This window comes from Mauremys mutica, chromosome 5 (genome assembly GCF_020497125.1).
Source record: "Mauremys mutica isolate MM-2020 ecotype Southern chromosome 5, ASM2049712v1, whole genome shotgun sequence".
NCBI classification, from domain to species: Eukaryota; Metazoa; Chordata; order Testudines; family Geoemydidae; genus Mauremys; species Mauremys mutica.
Window position 1 is genome coordinate 118,345,972 of NC_059076.1, and position 16,932 is coordinate 118,362,903.

Consider the following 16,932-nt stretch of genomic DNA (forward strand, 5'->3'; position numbering starts at 1 on the left):
GATTTACAACAGACAACATCTGGCCACTGGTATCTAAATAGCCACTGCCTCGGGTTCCTGGACAAAAGCAGGTGCTGGTTGTTGGCTTCTGGAGGAGCAGAGCTGACTGCTTTTGCTATCAACATAATCACTATATGAAACATCTCCTAGGGTGCTAACTAGACAAGGAGAAAGAGGCTCAAACCTAAAACATGGCAGATGATTACTGGGGGGACAGGTCAAACTGGTTCGCTGATTGCTGGGGCTTGATGCATTGAACAGATCATTCTGTCAGGCATTACAAATAGTTGCTTCTCAAGAACCATATGGAGCCTTTAGGAAGAGTATTTATCCCGAGTGACCATGGGCTGGGATTGCTTTCAGAAGATGGCTCTTGTCCCTGATAGCATGATTACTCTGCTTTCTCACACACCACATTCCTTCAGCAAACAGAAGACATTTGTAGCATGGGGAAGAGCACAGGGCAGATCAGTGTATATTTATCCTGTTTGTTTTGTCAGATTTTTAATAAGTCAGTTGAAGCCAGGAAAGTGAAAGCCTAATATTACAATGTAACAAACTCCCGTCTGTTATTAAAATGGAATCAGAGCCATGGAGAATTTTGGTCTGAAATTTTATTTTGTTGGGGTTTCTTTTTTTCAATCAGAAACAAATTGCAGAGGCAGCAAGAAACTGAAATTGATCAACGGAAGAATTCAAAGATGCAGAAGAAGAGGTGCAACAGAAAACAGTTCTCTGAATTGTCTGTCAGCCTTAATGTTGAGTCCCAAAGCATTTTTCTGGACAAACTAAACTACTGTAAATATTTACTGAGCAGGATCATTGGGGAACAAATAAGAACCTCATTCAAAACTAAGAAGCCTTATTCCACAACTGTGAAGCAGTATAAACAAAACTCAACCACATGGAGATATAGCATGTATCCATCTTCCTTACGCCGATAATGAAACATTCCCACTTGGTTCTGTACAAAAGACCAGGAAGCCAGCTCTGTCCGCCAGCTAGAGCTCTGAGAACAGTTTCCTTTTTGTGAAAAGTAGCTGGATTTACAGAAAGTTCCCAGCTCACTGAAATCAAGAAAAAAAAATAAGGGGGTGAGGAGACAACACCTCCAAAAGAAGAGCCTATTAGAGCAGAGGGTGGAGAGGAAGGAAGAATATTCTGACCCTTTGGCCAGCCAGGATCCAGGAATTAGAGTTCCAGATTGGCATAAAAACTTTGCATGGCAATGGATCTCTCAGAAATCAGTGCCTTTAGGTTGAATAAAGATCTGAGTGTGGCCTCAAGCAAATTCAAGCCCATCATGTTGGGCAGTGGTACAAGAGGGGGCCTCTTTCTGGCAGGGTGGGGATGGGAAATGAAGCCTGGAGAGAATAGACGGTAGATCTGAAAGGTCAAACTACAAAGTAAACAAAAATCATTTGTAAGTACTGACTGATAATAAGCAGTATTAGTTAACAGTAGACAGCATTAAAAATGAGGAGGAAACACAGCAAGGCCCTCATTGCAAAAGTACTGTCCACTGCAGTTGCCATTGAATTCTTCTGAAAAACCAGGCAAACATTTTCAAAAGAGAATGCAGAAGCAGTGCACATTCACGACTCCAGCTGAAGTCAGACTCAGCACCTCTGAAAAGCAGATGGAGACAATTGAAAACCTGACAAGTGTTTGAATATGAGATGCTAGAGGAAACTTAAATCTAGGGGAAACCTGTGACAAAGCGACTTGTTCCCACAGAAACTGAAGCAACTGACGCTGTCACTAGAGAGGGCTCTGTTTGAGCAATAATAGTACACAGCATTCAAAACTACAGGTATTTAAGCCCATGGTTACTCAGGCGAGATGACTGTTCATTAGGGCAGCAGAGCCCAACCTCTCTCATTGTAAGAAACAGAGCGGACACTGATGACAAACGTTTCCTTTTACATTTCCTCCCACAGTCCTTTCCTCATCCTGGGGTACTGCATTTATTTAGCAGAACCTCAGGCTCTCATAGGCCCTTTCCATCTATCATCTCAGGTCAGAAGCATCTTTCTGAGTCATTAAACAGCAAGAAAAAAAAAGCAAACAGTCTAAACCATCACTAAATCCCCCTCCTCAGTTCTGTCTTCCATAGTCCCTGTACAGGCCTTCTGGCATATTCTGCTGATCTCGCTAGGGCCTTTCCTAGCAAAGGCCAGAAGGTTATACACTTCCTGATGTGTAGGGCTAATTAACAAGGGCCATCTCCTAAATGTTTAACCCCTGCTGGTCCTGGATACCACCCTGTAGTGTGTAGAGAAGGGTAGTACGTTTTATTTCCGGGGACCAAATTATGGTGCTTTCACCATGGCTGGTTTCTCCCCCTGAACGCCGAAAAGAGCCATCACAGTAGCCTTTTTCAAAGACGAGGCCAGTATAGAAGTGTTCAGAATAGATAACTATAATTATAGTTACAGGGACAGAGCCTCAGCTAGCGTAAATCGGTGTGTCACTCCATCAAAGTCAATGGAGCTATGTCACCGTCTGAGGATCTAGCATGATAATTAGGTAAAGGGTTGATGCAATGGCACAATGTGGACGTTATTACCGTTAGACAAAGAGTGTTGCTATTATTGCAGGTGGCATTTCCACTTAGCTTCAGTGTAAGCTCTTACCTTGAATGTCTGGGTTTTAATCAGTGATTCTTATACTGTGGGCCATGCAGAGCTGGTAGCATGCAGGCTGCAACCAGGTGGTAGCTATGCTGATTAAACTATACTGATTAAAATTACAATGGTGGCACACCAAGGGCTTATGGGAGTTTGGATTTGGTGTGCTAGTGCTTAACATTGTAGAATGACTGTTTTAGATTAACAGAATCAATAAAAGTCTAAAAACATATTTAATGGATATGAGGTGTCTACCATAAATACAATAGTCTGGGATTTGATCTACTTTTTATTTTATTTTGAAACAGTGTTTTACGTATGGCTGTTTTTCTACTTGCACCACAATTTTGTAGAAATATTATTCTTCATGGCTATCTCCAATTTGTATGTTATTATTATGGAGATGAAGCAAGATGTGGTATCTGTTACATTGTCAGCTTTCAGTTTTCTGCATGCCTTTTTATTATAGTTCATTATCTTTCTTCTTTTTTAAAAAAAGTTAGTTCCAAGCAGCTAATTGTTGTTGGCTGCATACAGTACCTAGATAATGTATTTAACTATGTTTATATCATATGAAGCATGTATTTAGTTAAGCAATTGTAAAGTTTTCATTAAAAGCACCTTTTTTACCTATTTAAAATAGATTTATATTTTACTAATCACAACATGGTCCATTGCTCTGTGTAATAAAGTACAATATAGTGTTTGCAGTTAATTGCTGAAAATGGAATAACCAGACCATGGACTTTATTAAACGTGTTACATGCAACTGTAAATAGGTTAATCATTCTGCCAGTCAAGATCAAAATAATGTCTGGTCTTTCCAAATTGAACCTCTGACAGTGTTTTGCTCTGTTATTTCAGTGAATTGCTGAGTTGCAGCATTCATATTAACCTACCGGCTATGCATTTTACTCACCTATTTCTCAAATGTTTTTAAATTGATGGAACATACTTGCCCATATCTGAGCAGCGTGGCCCTGCTGACCACCCTCAGGTATCAGAGCTATGCAGCTAGCAAGAATGCAGTTTTTAAGGTTCAAGGGGCACATACATTTTATACACTATTATAAATTATACAAGAAAGATGCAGCATCCCATCACAATTAATATGTAGTTTAATCAATAAAACCTGTTGGCATTATAGCCATTGTGACTTATCCAGAAATTACTGAATTTTAATGAGAGAGACTGGAGATGGCATTTTTTTCTTCAGGACTGTGGAAATGTGCAAAAGATGACCTCAAAATCTAGCCAACAGTGCCCCCCAGTGGCAGCAAACATAGTTGTCCTTCCTTCTGATGCAAGATAGATCCAGATTCTCTGGTAGGGCCAGAGAAAATGCAGCTTCACATCACCTTTCATTCCCTGGTTCTTAGGGCTGGCCAGGGACTATGTCAGCCCCCTCCCCCACATAAAACAGAGAAGCTTCAGAATTGCTCTAACTTATGCCTGGCTTCCCCTAGCCACTCCAGCAGCTGGGGCATAGCATCATCTCACCCATCCCCCCCACCTTTTCCCCAGAAATGCCATCTGTGTCTTTGCCACACAAGGATTTTCTCACTTCCCTTAGAAAATTATTCCATTGTCTAATAGGATGATTCCATTCTTAAAAATATTTTCCTACTAATCATCTTAAAATTTCCTTTCCATTTCAGCTCATTACGCCTAGTGATTTCTCCCTTTTTCCATGGTAAATATGCCCTCTCCCTCATTGATGGTGATGCTCTTTCTGTACCTGTAGACTCTAATTCACTGTCCACTGTCACCACTTGAGTGAAATTCACACCTGTGCAAATGGTGCTACATGACTTAAGTCCCACTTCAGTCCTATTTTAAGGGTGTAACTGGCTCATAATCCTTTTGCTGCCTCTGTGCACAGGAGTGCACCGTTTTTGCAAAATTTTCCAATCTCTTCGCCACACCGTGAATACACTTCACAGATATTTTTCCCTAGGTGATTTAGCTCGTATTATCTAAGCAGAATCTTATTGTGTTACCTTCTGTCCATATTTCTAACCTCACAGTCTCTTTGCATTACTTCCCTGTTTTCACATCCTAAAGCGGTGTCATGTACAAATGTCATTAATATAGAATCATTGAAATGTAGAGCTGGAAGGGGCCTCGGGAGGTTATGTAGTATACATAGAATGCTGCTTTCCCCTTCTCCTGGATCATCAACAGGGATGTTAAACAAGACCGCACCTATGGTCCTCTACTAGAACCACCCCCACCTCACAACATCATTGTATGTTGTTAATCTCTGTGTTCATCCAATAACTTTCAGTCCTGGTGACAATATTCTTATCCAAACCCAGTTGGATTGCTATTGTGACCACGACTGTATAATTGTAGCAGCTTTCACTCAAGGCCAGCAAGCCCAGTGGACTGGCTGTGGCTCAACAGTCCTTTCCACCAATTTGTAGTGGGTTTCACTCAGAGGCCAGAAGATGTAGTGGTCAAGCCGTGGTCCATCATTTCCAATGCTCCAGAGTTCTCCAGTAAGATGGGGTGGGGCAGGGCACAGAAAAGGTAGGGGAGGATGGCGTGGATTGCACCCTCAGCAAGTTTGCAGATGACACTAAACTGGGAGGAGCGGTAGATACGCTGGAGGGTAGGGATAGGATACAGAGGGACCTAGATAAATTAGAGGATTTGGCCAAAAGAAATCTGATGAGGTTCAACAAGGACAAGTGCAGAGTCCTGCACTTAGGACGGAAGAATCCCATGCACTGCTACAGACTAGGGACCATGTGGCTAGGCAGCAGTTCTGCAGAAAAGGACCTAGGGGTTACAGTGAATGAGAAGCTGGATATGAGTCAACAGTGTACCCTTGTTGCCAAGAAGGTTAATGGCATTTGGAGCTGTATAAGTAGGAGCATTGCCAGCAGATTGAGGGACGTGATCATTCCCCTCTACTCCAGATGAGGCCTCACCAATGTCAAATACTGTGTCCAGTTTTGGGCCCCACACTACAAGAAGAATGTGGAAAAATTGGAAAGAGTCCAGCGGAGGGCAACAAAAATGATTAAGGGGCTGCAGCACATGACTTATGAGGAGAGGCTGAGGGAACTGGGATTGTTTAGTCTGCAGAAGAGAAGAATAAGGGGGGATTTGATAGCTGCTTTCAACTACCTGAAAGGGGGTTCAAAGAGGATGGATCTAGAATGTTCTCAGTGGTACCAGATGACAGAACAAGGAGTAATGGTCTCAAGTTGCAGAGGGGGAGGTTTAGGTTGGATTTTAGGAAAAACTTTTTCACTAGAAGGGTGGTGAAGCACTGGAATGGGTTACCTAGGGAGGTGGTGGAATCTTCTTCCTTAGAGGTTTTTAAGGCCCGGCTTGACAAAGCCCTGGCTGGGATGATTTAGTTGGGGATTGGTCCTGCTTTGAGTAGGGGGTTGGACTAGATGACCCCCTGAGGTCCCTTCCAACCCTGAGATTCTATGATTTAATGGTGGCCAGTGCAATGTACACAAAGGGTAATGATAAACTTCAATGCATTGATTTGTGGGGAGGCTGTTTAATGGGTGACATGATACTGGTTAAGGGCCAGTCTTAATGTCATCATTAACAGGACAACTGTAGCTTTGCCACAAACCCTGAATAAGGTGCATCATGTTAACTGTCTCAAAGAGTCATGACGTTGTCCCTGGTTCCTCTCATGTGCTGGATGGAGAATTATAGGGAGAAGAGGAATGGAGCCCCCCCCCCCCACACACACACACACGCACACAACAATGAGAGTAGCAGTCACATGGAGGCTGCGGTCCTCTGGTCACGGCTATCGCTGATGTGAGAAGCAAGGGGGCTTCTTACTCCCTAGCATGGAAATATAGACAGTGTCACAATCTGGCCTTTTGTTTATTCAGTGGGGAGAGGAGAGACCACTTACCTCAGCCTGCTCAAAGCTAGTCTGAGAACAGCATGACACACTCAGATGTTTTAATAAAACAAGGGTCCAGGTAAAGACTCCTGATCACTGATTGGCTGGCGATAATGTAACAAGTTAACTCTGCACAAGGAAGAGAGGTCTTTAATTCACTCCCAGGCACTACTGCCAGTCAGGGAGGGATTAAACAGACACAGTACAGAATCCAAGTCCTATACTCCACTTCCTTAAAGAAGCAACATAAATTATAAATTACATGGACACATTAGCACCTCACTCCTCAAAGTAATCAAAGCAGAACTACACTGTACTGACAAGTATTGAGCTCAGAACCATTAAAGTTCAGAACAGACGCCTTCAAAGCTGCCTTGTGTGTGTTCACTGCCATTTCAGCATGAAAAATATTATGAGTAGCCAAAAGAGCAGGAAAAGTTTGTGAACAAGCGTTTCCTCTGGTTAGCCATGAATCTTTTATATTTTCCAAACAGCAAAAAATGGCATCTTTGTCAATGTGAGTTACATTGTGTTTATTCTCATTTGTTTGGTCAAGTAAAAGCTCAAGTGCTGGGAACCCCTGGAAGCAATGTGACTGTCAATCTCAAGGATCAAATGTGGAAGTGAGAGGCAAAGCTTTCTAGGGGACTGGCTCCTCTTCTGGACACCCCACTGTCTTCAGTACAAAGTGCAAGGCTGGTGAATTTTCAAAAGACTCTGTGGCCAAGATCCACAAAGGGAGTTAAGACTCCTAATTTCCATTGAAATCAATGGACTATATGACTATCCACATGTGTCACCTACACACAGTGCTACAGGGCTTTTGTCAATGCAGCTTAATGCTGTGTGGGCATAATGCCTTGGCACAAGTGGTTGAGCGTGAATGAACTCTGACTAAATAGTTTTGTTGGTGGCACTGCCCCAGCAGACCTTTTACCAGTACAAATTTCTAGTGTAGTTAAGGCCTAAGAAGCACAAGTCCCACTGAAAGCCAATAGAATTTATGGTGCTAAATCACTTAAGCTCTTTTGACAACTCCCAACCTCACTCTTTTAGCCTGGTCTTTCCTTAGCATCAGCAGCACAAGCAAATACGGAAAAGGAAATAGAAGTAGGGGTAAGGAGAATGCCTCTTTCTCACACACTTACACATGGGGAAAGAGGAAGGAGGACATTTCCATCAACCTCCCAAAGAAGAAGAGGATAGTCCATTTGTGCATTAGTTTGTGATGTGATGTGTTGATCACACAGAGAGACGGATCCCGATAGGCAATGCCAACTGGAAGATGGCTTGGATCAAGATGGAGGATTGCGTGCTGAGTCTGGGCTGTCTCTGGTGGTTGCTGTCCCATATTAAAAATGAGGATGGCAGCTATCTGCTCCACTTTGTGCAAATCCGATACGGCCCTAGAGCTGCAGGTGGATTGCCAATGTAGCTGTTAGTGGACCAAAGACTAGGTGACTGAACTGGTTATATTCTTACCACAAGCTCTATTCAGCTCAGCTGAACTGGAACTTGCAAAAACAATAGTCAAGTGTGCACAGAAAGTTATTCATTAACAATCTTTATGCTTTGAGGATGCAGTTTCTTTCAAATGATGTGGACCCAGAAGAAAACTCCCTCTGGTTAGCCAGGGAACACCTACACTGTAAAAAATCATATTGGTGAGCAAGAGACCTGGAAGGCAGAGAAAGACACTTAATGATCTTTTCATTTCCTTTATTTCACAAGCTTTGAATTCAGAAATAGAACCACAACTAGTAGATCTGATAGGGTATAATAAGTAAAAATGCATGTGATTACAAAGGAAAAACTTTGTACAAAAAAGTTTAAAAATCCAGCGGTAATTAAGTTATTCTTAAGTACCAAAACACTCATGCAAAAGGAGCATACTACTGCCCAGCTGGAGAAATCTCTGAAAGGGATGGCAATGGCATTGCTGCGTAGAAGTTATGGCTCTGTCTAAAATGAGAACAGTTAAGACACATACTTGGAATGTACTTAGTGGATAATGAGAATTGCTACACAGGCCATGTTGTCATTACACATTTTGAAGTTGTTTCTTTGTATCTGGGAGCAGCGCTTCATGGATTTATAATAAATTAAACATATTAACAGAAGCCACTTATGCTATTCTACTGCATACTTTAAAAAATGTCCATATTCTTCCTCCTTATGTATTTTAGTGGCATTGAACTTGGCATTGTGTCAATTGTTGGCAACGTGTTCTAAACAGACGCACTCACAGACTGCAACTTGCATAAATAACTTAGTAACATGCATTTACTACTCTAGTACAGCTAATGGGTGCAAAGGAACCATCATTTAGTTACAAGACAAAGCTAAAACCTGTAGTCACTAAAGGGGCAATGGAAGCACCATGCTTTAAGGTGACTATGGCAAGAAAGCACAATTGTGAGGCAAGTAGTTCCAAGCAAACACACCACACTATTATCACCTCTTCCTATACAATAAAAAAAAAAAAGAAAAGAAAAGAAAAAGACAACTCATTTTCCCCTCATTAGTACCGAATAAAACTGTGGGTTCAATAACATGGACATCAAGAGGAACAGACATTATTCCCATGATCCTTCATTCTTGCCATTCTGTCCATCATCTCTGTTCAGCCAAGACTGGTAATATTAGAGCGACCACCAGGGGGCGCAACAATGCGGTGTCCGGTTCGACGAGGATTGTTGTCATCTACCTGAGCACCTGTAAAATAGCAATCCACCCAGCAAAGCAGGAGAGTTAATAAAACGGGAACAGAAACGTCTGAAGCAAAAAACTACAATCAACACTGAATTTTCACCTGACTGGCTCTATCCAGGAGTCAATGTTTTGCCACTTTGTTTTGAGCAGTCATCTCTAGAACCTGTTTTTGGATCATTTCTAACTAAGGAAGCAAGCACTTACTGACTAAGGCCCGGTTCCTGCAAAGGAATCATCTTAAATAGAGTTCCATTGACTTCCACACAGGAGTGAACGCCTTGTGAGGGATCAGAACAGGTTGCTATTCTAGGTAATAATTTGTTTCTGTAGCATGCATTAACATTTCTGCATGAAAATGTTCTATAAATATGGGGAGGCATTTTCAAAAGTGCTTAAGGGCCAGACTTTTAAAGATATTTTGACGCCTTACTCTCATTGAACTCAATGGGAGGTAGATGCCCAAATACCTTTAACAGTATGGTCCTAAGTGATTTAGAATCACAAGGCTTTCTGATACACTTTTGAAAATCCCACCCACAAATTATTACTATTAGGGACCAAATTTGTGATGTGCTCTGATGATGATCTTGCATCTGAAGAAGTGGGTTTTTTACCCATGAAAGCTTATGCCCAAATAAATCTGTTAGTCTTTAAGGTGCCACCAGACTCCTTGTTGTTTTTGTGGATACAGACTAACACGGCTACCCCCGATACCAAATATTCATAATCAGTCATGTTGGTTTACCTGATAAACTGAAATTAGATTGGTGGAGATTTCTGATTGGTGGAGGCTGATTTTTGGCAGGGGAGGACTTAGCTGAAGGTGCGGGAGTTGCATATTTTGGCGTAGCTGGGATTTCATACACTGGCCCATCATACATTCCTCTGGAGACCCCTTGCAATCCTGTTACCTAAAATAAAAGAACAGAACAACTCAGACACTGAATGCACTGATATTCCAACCTGACAGTATATTCAGTTACACATACCGTTCACAGTATGTATGGAGCTGTATCATACACAGTCCCTGTAGCAAGGAAGCATGGCATTCTTCAAAGGTGGACGCGGAGGGAACACTTCGAGCCTCCTGGTGGGCAGAACCAGGAGAGCCATGCCCCACACGCTGAAAGCAGAGGGGCAGGACAGGAAAAGGAAGTATAAAAAGATGGCCCAGCAGCTCAGTTCCCCAAGCTTCTTCCTCACTGCTGGAGCGGGATGCTGAGGAGAACCGTGGCTGCCCCGAGGACCTGCCTGAGCTTCCAGAGACATCCGCCACTCCCAGTGCTGAGGAGCTGCTACAGCTACCCTTGGTGGTGTATCCTGGGGAGACTGAGGACAACCCCAGAATGCAGCTACACCCAAGGGGGAGAGTAGAAAGGGCTCAGGGGAACCAGACCACCACCTGACCGTGTTACTGCCAGAAACACAGCATGTTGTGGATGGATTCCCCGCTGACCCAGTGGCAGACCACTCTGCCACCGTTAGGGCCCTCGTTTGCTAAAACATCTGTTCCAAGCCACCTGCTTCACAAAAGAGAAAGGCCGGAAAGTTTTGTGTTTTATATGCAAAAACAACTCAACTAAAGCTAATTCGCCCACAACAGTTGTTAACAGCTGATAAAATGCCAAGTACAGTGAATGCTTCCAATGTAGCATGTACATGGGAAACAGAAATACTTGATCTGCTTATCCAACATGCTAAGTTATGTAACAAATTTAAAATTACAGCCTGTCCTGACCCCAACCCCCACAAAAAATTGTGGTCCTTTGTTGTTAGCTAAAATTGCTTTCTATTATCTTTCTTTTTCCTTCAGAAGACTGTACATCACAGACATACAGGGCCAGATTCCCAGCTGGTGTAAGTCAGTGAAGCTCCGCTGAAGTCAAAGGAGCTACACCAGTTTACACCAGCTGAGCGTGTGGCCCATAGTTTTTTGGCAGCGTTTCCAGTCCCACATGGATCCATTTCACTTAGGACAATAACGATGCAAAATGTTTTCGCATGTGGTTCCAAGAGAGCCTGGAGCGAGACCAGAAGGCGTGTGGAGAATTAAATAACAGGCCAAGTTTGAACCTACCTTATTCCTGATTTTGATGCGCTGGTAAAGGTATTCAGGAAAAGGTTTGCGAGGAATGAAGCGGCCCATTCCCTTATTTACATGCAGATTTCCATCTTCAAACACAATCTTTCCTTGGCTTATTACCACCAGGGGAGCACCGTGGCATTCCATTCCTTCAAAGATGTTATATTCAACAGCCTGAGGATCAAACGACATACACTGAAAACTCTATGCAAGCTCAATCTCAAGTCTGTTTTTCTTTGGTAAAGTGAAATCACATTTATGGCCTTATTTTTATCCAGCTTCCACTAATGCACCTGCAAAGCACCTGCAAAATGTGCAAGCACACTTACTTGTTCGTTGTTCGGAGGGGAAAAAAAACTGCTTTTCCACACATAAAGGTTTATTTGGATACTTTCCATTTAGTAGTTGCATTATTGAAGGTTAGATGTGACCCTTACGTATAATCAAAGGGTTCCAAATACACTTACTCCCTGGGGCAGAAACCAAAAAAATGCTTTGGGGTAGATAAAGTAATATACAAGCCTGTTGGCTGTCAAACACAGGTCAGTTAGGTATGTCTACAGTGCAGCTGGGAGGTATGATTGCAGCACATGCAGGTACATCTGAGATATCTTTGATCCAGCTAGCTTGCTAAAAATAGCAGTGTAGCCTCAGTGACATGGGAGACTACATAGGCTAGCCACCAGAGTATATACCTAGAATCCCAGGCGAGATTGTACTCAGCTAGCCTGTGCTGCTGGTGGCTACACTGCTATATTTAGCAAGCTAGCTCAATCAAAACTAGCTCAGATATGCTTACATGAGCTGTCCTAATTGCAGTGTAGACATAACTCTTAGAGGCACTGACTCACCAAAACACTTTAGCAAGTGTTTAACTACAAGCATGAGACTTAGGAACATGCTTACGGATAAGCAGGTGCTTTGCTGAATCAAAGCCTGAATGATTTAGATCTATTCCCTGCACTGCGCCACACTCACCCTCCAAAACGAGAAAAAATGCTTGGGTAGTAAGGTGTAAATTTTCAAAAATGCCTAGTGATTTCATGTGTCCAACCTGAAACATCTTAAAGGGGCCTCATTTTCAGAGACTGGTGTGCTCAGCACATTCTGAAAAATCAGCCCTTTAAGGTCAGGCAAACAGAAATTGAGGCACACAAACTCACTAGTCATTTTTGAACATTTAAGCCTTTTTTAAATAAAACTTATTATTGGCTATCCAGGAAACTATCACAAATATTTAATGAAAATCATACATATTTAAGGAACTGTGCCCCAGTATGGTGATGGACAGGATGTAAAATACCTACTAGATAGATAGGCAGTGTAGTTGTAGCTGTTTCAGTCCCAGGATATTAGAGAGACAAGATATTACCTCACCCACCTTGTCTCTCCACTAGATAGATATGTAGATTAGATTAGATTAGATAAAATAAAGCAAACATATGGGCCTGATTCTCCATTATCCTGCCCCTTGTGTAGTCATTACACAAGGATCAAAGTGTTTGGAAAGAATACACAATTAGTACTTTATGCAAATTGGGACGCAGAATCAAAGAAATACACTATAAAGTTTCATAATTAAACAAGACCAAAAAACCCCAAACCCATCCATAATCTAGAACCCAAATTATAGAAACACTGAATTAACCATAACATTTCAGAACATTTTTCCATCTGCCCAGGCAGTGGGTGATAACTGATGCTTCAGAAATGGCACAAAAAAAAAGAAGAAGAGAAGAGTGGGTTGGGGTCAGATTTGTAAAGGTATTTAATCACCTAAAGATGCAATAAGGCACCTAGTGGGATTTTCTAAATCAATAGGATTTAGGCACTTAACCTACTTAGGTGCTTTTGAAAATCCCACTACATGCCTACCGGCATCTTTAGGCATCATAATACCTTTAAAATCTGATGCTGGCTCCAAGATTGGTGCAAATTGGCATGGCATGGCTTCATTGACGTCAGTGGAGCTATGCTGACTAACAGCTGTTGGGGAACTGGCCCATTCATTTAGCCAATTATACAATATTGTACATGCTGGAAAAATTCCTTCTGTACTGTAGTGGTAAATTTCTTATTCTCTGAAACAAGAGATTTAATTACTTTCATCTTAATATGAACAATCATACTTTTTAATACAGAACATCATATGATCCAGCTCTTACGTATCTAGCACATTTGGAGTTCACTTGAGTTAGAAGATTGTGTTTATAATGACAATACGCATTTTTTCTCTTACCGATTTATGGCTTTTGGCTGTAATAGTTTTCACTTTATCAGGATCCCAGATAACAACATCAGCATCTGAGCCCACAGCAATCCGGCCCTTCCTTGGATACAGATTAAAGATTTTGGCAGCATTGGTGCTGGTAACAGCAACAAACTGGTTCTCATCCATCTTGCCTATGGCCTACAAGCAATTTGACATGAGTAAATTAAGCTTCCAAAGTGGAGATAGAATATTGATATTGTCAACATATAAGGGCATGTGTGTAGATAGACTGGACAGAGGAAATAAGGGAGGGGGTTTCATGGTCCAAAGGTTTTATCAGCATGAGTTTGTGAGGTCTGTATTATTCAGGAGCAGCAAACAGATGAGTGAGTTATTCACGTCATCCCAAACAAACGCCACTAAACCCTTAATCCAGACTACACCATCATGTACACTGTATATACTACATATTTTATTACAGATAAAAGGCTTGTCTCATTGCTGCTAAGGCCCCTTTCCACCACTCTCACATGTGAAGGTACCATAATATGGGTGTAAATGATTTATATCCGCTTTAAGGCACTTTTATACTGCCAGAGAAGCATAAAGGAGCAGCAGTACACCTGAAAAATCAGGCTGCCTTATTCTTATCCCTACACCTGCAAATCCAGGTTGCTTTAGTAGCAAGTCCACCGTACAAGTCTCAAAGGGAGAGAAAAAATCATCAATGATCAAATTTTAGAAATATCTAATAATGGCATACGAAATCTTTGCCACACAGAACAATGTTGTGACTTTACAGTCCAATATTTTTGGATTTTCTCAGGCTAGAAACAAGAGCAGCATGCCCCAATGAAAAACAGACTATTCTCCTTGTTGTATGGTATAACACCACCAATTTCTAGCCTAAATATAACATGAGATACCAAGTCCTCAACTGAATGTTGCCCCACCTGCATCTCAGCCCAATGTAGTTTTGCAGCTGACATTCCATGTTTTGTGGGAGAAAAGAAGAAAAAAATGTCTCAGGTTGGTTGGTTTTTGTTCATTCTTCTTTGAGTGCTTGCTCATGTGTATTCCACAGTAGGTGTGCGTGCTTGCCACGTGCACCGGTGCCGGAAGTTATTCCCTCAGCAGTACCCATAGGGGGAGTGCTGCTGCAACCCCTGGAGTGGCGCCGCCATAGCACACCAGAAGGGGAGCCACACGCTCCCCCCACCCTCAGTTCCTCCTTGCTGCAAGTGACGGTGTATCGGAATCACTCGCTCCAGCTTTGCTGCAGCTCATCTCAAATCTTGTTGGTTGTTCGGTAGTACCTGTATCAGTTAGTTAGTAAAAGTTCTAGTTTAGTTAGTTATTCTTTGGGCCGGGGCATGCCCCGGGCCCCAGGGTTTAAATCGTGTGAATTTTGCAGGCGTTTGATACCCAGGAGTGACCCACACACTGACTGTCTCCGCTGCCTGGGCGAATCCCACATCAGCGACAGCTGTAAAATCTGCAGGTCCTTCAAACCCAGGATGAAAAAAGAGAGAGACATTAGACTTTGGGCCCTTCTCATGGAGTCAGCACTGGCTTCTATCCCAGTGTGCTGAGCAGAATCGGCACCAGGCACTTTGTCTTCGGCGTGTGGCGATCCCCCAGCACCTTCCAGTGGCCGGCATCGCTCTCCGTCGAAAAAGCAGAGGAAGGCTCAGAAGCGTAGAGAGAAGGCACGGGGGAAGGCCAGACCCACATCGGGCAACCCCCCCCCCCAAGGCTCTAGAGCGCCCACTCAGGTCGAGCGGAGCAGCCCGGTTGCATCGACTCAGACCTCTCCAGCTGAAGTCCGCATGCCTTCGACACCAGAGGCCCTGCAGGCAGCCAAAGATATTATGACCCTGGAGGTGCCTGGGGCACTGCCAGCACCCGGACCTCGCTCTAGAGGCAAGCCGCCACTGGGGTCTCGTCAGCCGACGCTGACTCAACGCAGATCCCGGTCAGGAGACTGCTCTCAGTACCACTTGTTACCCAGTGTCCTGTTGGGACATACCCCCCAGCCTCCACTCTCATTGCCCTCCAGGTTGTCTGGTAGGGTGCCGTCGGAGCGCAGTTCTAGGGACAGCTCCACGCCAAGTACAGAATATTGGCAGGACAGGCACCGACGCTGTAGATGCTCCCGCTCTCGGCACAGCAAGGACCTATTCGCGGAACAAACAGACGTGAGGCTCCATGGCATGAAGGACTCGCGTACCACCCCTCAAACTCTCAGGCTCTACGTCCCGCCCAAGGAAAAGCCTAAGGCGCAAGTCTCTGTCCCTGCACCTCAGCCGAGATATGAGCCCGACTACAAGAGGTCCAAAATTCAGACGAGGTGACCTCAGAGGCAGTCTCATTCTGCCTTACAGCCTGGGCCCTCCAGGGGCAACCAGCAGGGCAAGAGGCGGTTTTGACTGGTTGCAGGAGGATGCCCCAGTGACCCCCCCACAGATAAAGTTAGTTTTCAGCAACCGCTTGTCTACGTTCCTTGTGGAATGGTCCTGAATAACATCGGACCAATGGGTCCTCAGCACCATTTCCCAGGGTTATACGCTACATTTTGCCTCATGCCTGCTCTCCCTCCCCCCTCCCTTGGACAGCAGGGGGGGACCCATTGCATTTACCCCTGCTACAGCAGGAAGTGGGTCGGCTCCTCACCCTGGGAGCTGTGGAGAAGGTTCCGTGGGAATTCCAAGGGAAAGGGGCTTACTCCCGTTACTTCCTGATCCCCGAGGCGAAATGGGGGCTCAGACCCATCCTGGATCTGCGAGGCCTCAATCAGTTCATGGCAAAATGCCAGTTCCACATGGTTTTTCTGGCATGTATCATACCCTCTGGACCCTGGCGATTGGTATGCGGCCCTGGACCTTCAGGATGCATACTTCCATATCCACATATTCGAGGGGCACAGATGCTTCCTCCACTTCCTAGTAGGACAGGACCACTACCAATTTACGGTCCTCCCCTTTGGCCTGTCCACCACACCCAGGGTGTTCACAAAGTGTATGGCGGTAGTGGCAGCCTACCTCAGACACCAAGGGGTACAGATATTCCCATACCTAGACGACTGGCTGCTCAGGGGCAGCTCGCGGTCCCAGGTATGCAACCACGTAGACCTGCTCTTGGCCACATGTGCCAAACTAGGCCTCCTAGTAAACGAGGCCAAATCAACACTGGTCCCAGTGCAACGCATAGAATTCTTAGGTGCTCTCCTGGATGCCTCCAAGGCCACAGCCTCCCTTCCCATGGTTCCAGACCCTGAAGGGGCTTATAACCTCGGGGTATGGCTACACTGGCGATTTGCAGCGCTGGAAAGCCTCCACCAGCGCTGCAATTAGTAAGTGGCCACACCTGCAGGGCACTTCCAGCGCTGCAACTCCCTGGCTGCAGCGCT

General features: G+C 44.0%; 2 protein-coding genes across 9 annotated transcripts in view; one reads left to right on the forward strand and one right to left on the reverse strand.

The window, feature by feature from the left end:
* EVC (EvC ciliary complex subunit 1) overlaps nt 1-3,340 on the forward strand; it is a 91,108-nt gene extending 87,768 nt beyond the window's left edge. For all 3 annotated transcript variants that reach the window (XM_045017524.1, XM_045017521.1, XM_045017522.1), the window contains one exon: nt 647-3,340. The gene's annotated coding sequence lies outside the window, so the exon portion shown is untranslated. The remainder of the gene's footprint in view (nt 1-646) is intronic.
* A 4,880-nt stretch (nt 3,341-8,220) lies between these two features.
* Nucleotides 8,221-16,932, reverse strand: part of CRMP1 (collapsin response mediator protein 1) — a 64,419-nt gene continuing 55,707 nt past the window's right edge. For all 6 annotated transcript variants that reach the window (XM_045018514.1, XM_045018518.1, XM_045018515.1 and 3 more), the window contains exons 11-14: nt 13,551-13,721; nt 11,306-11,485; nt 9,974-10,139; nt 8,221-9,231 (exon numbers count right to left, since the gene is read on the reverse strand). In XM_045018514.1, the coding sequence (XP_044874449.1) occupies nt 9,140-9,231; nt 9,974-10,139; nt 11,306-11,485; nt 13,551-13,721 (609 nt within the window). In that variant the 3' untranslated portion in view covers nt 8,221-9,139. The remainder of the gene's footprint in view (nt 9,232-9,973; nt 10,140-11,305; nt 11,486-13,550; nt 13,722-16,932) is intronic.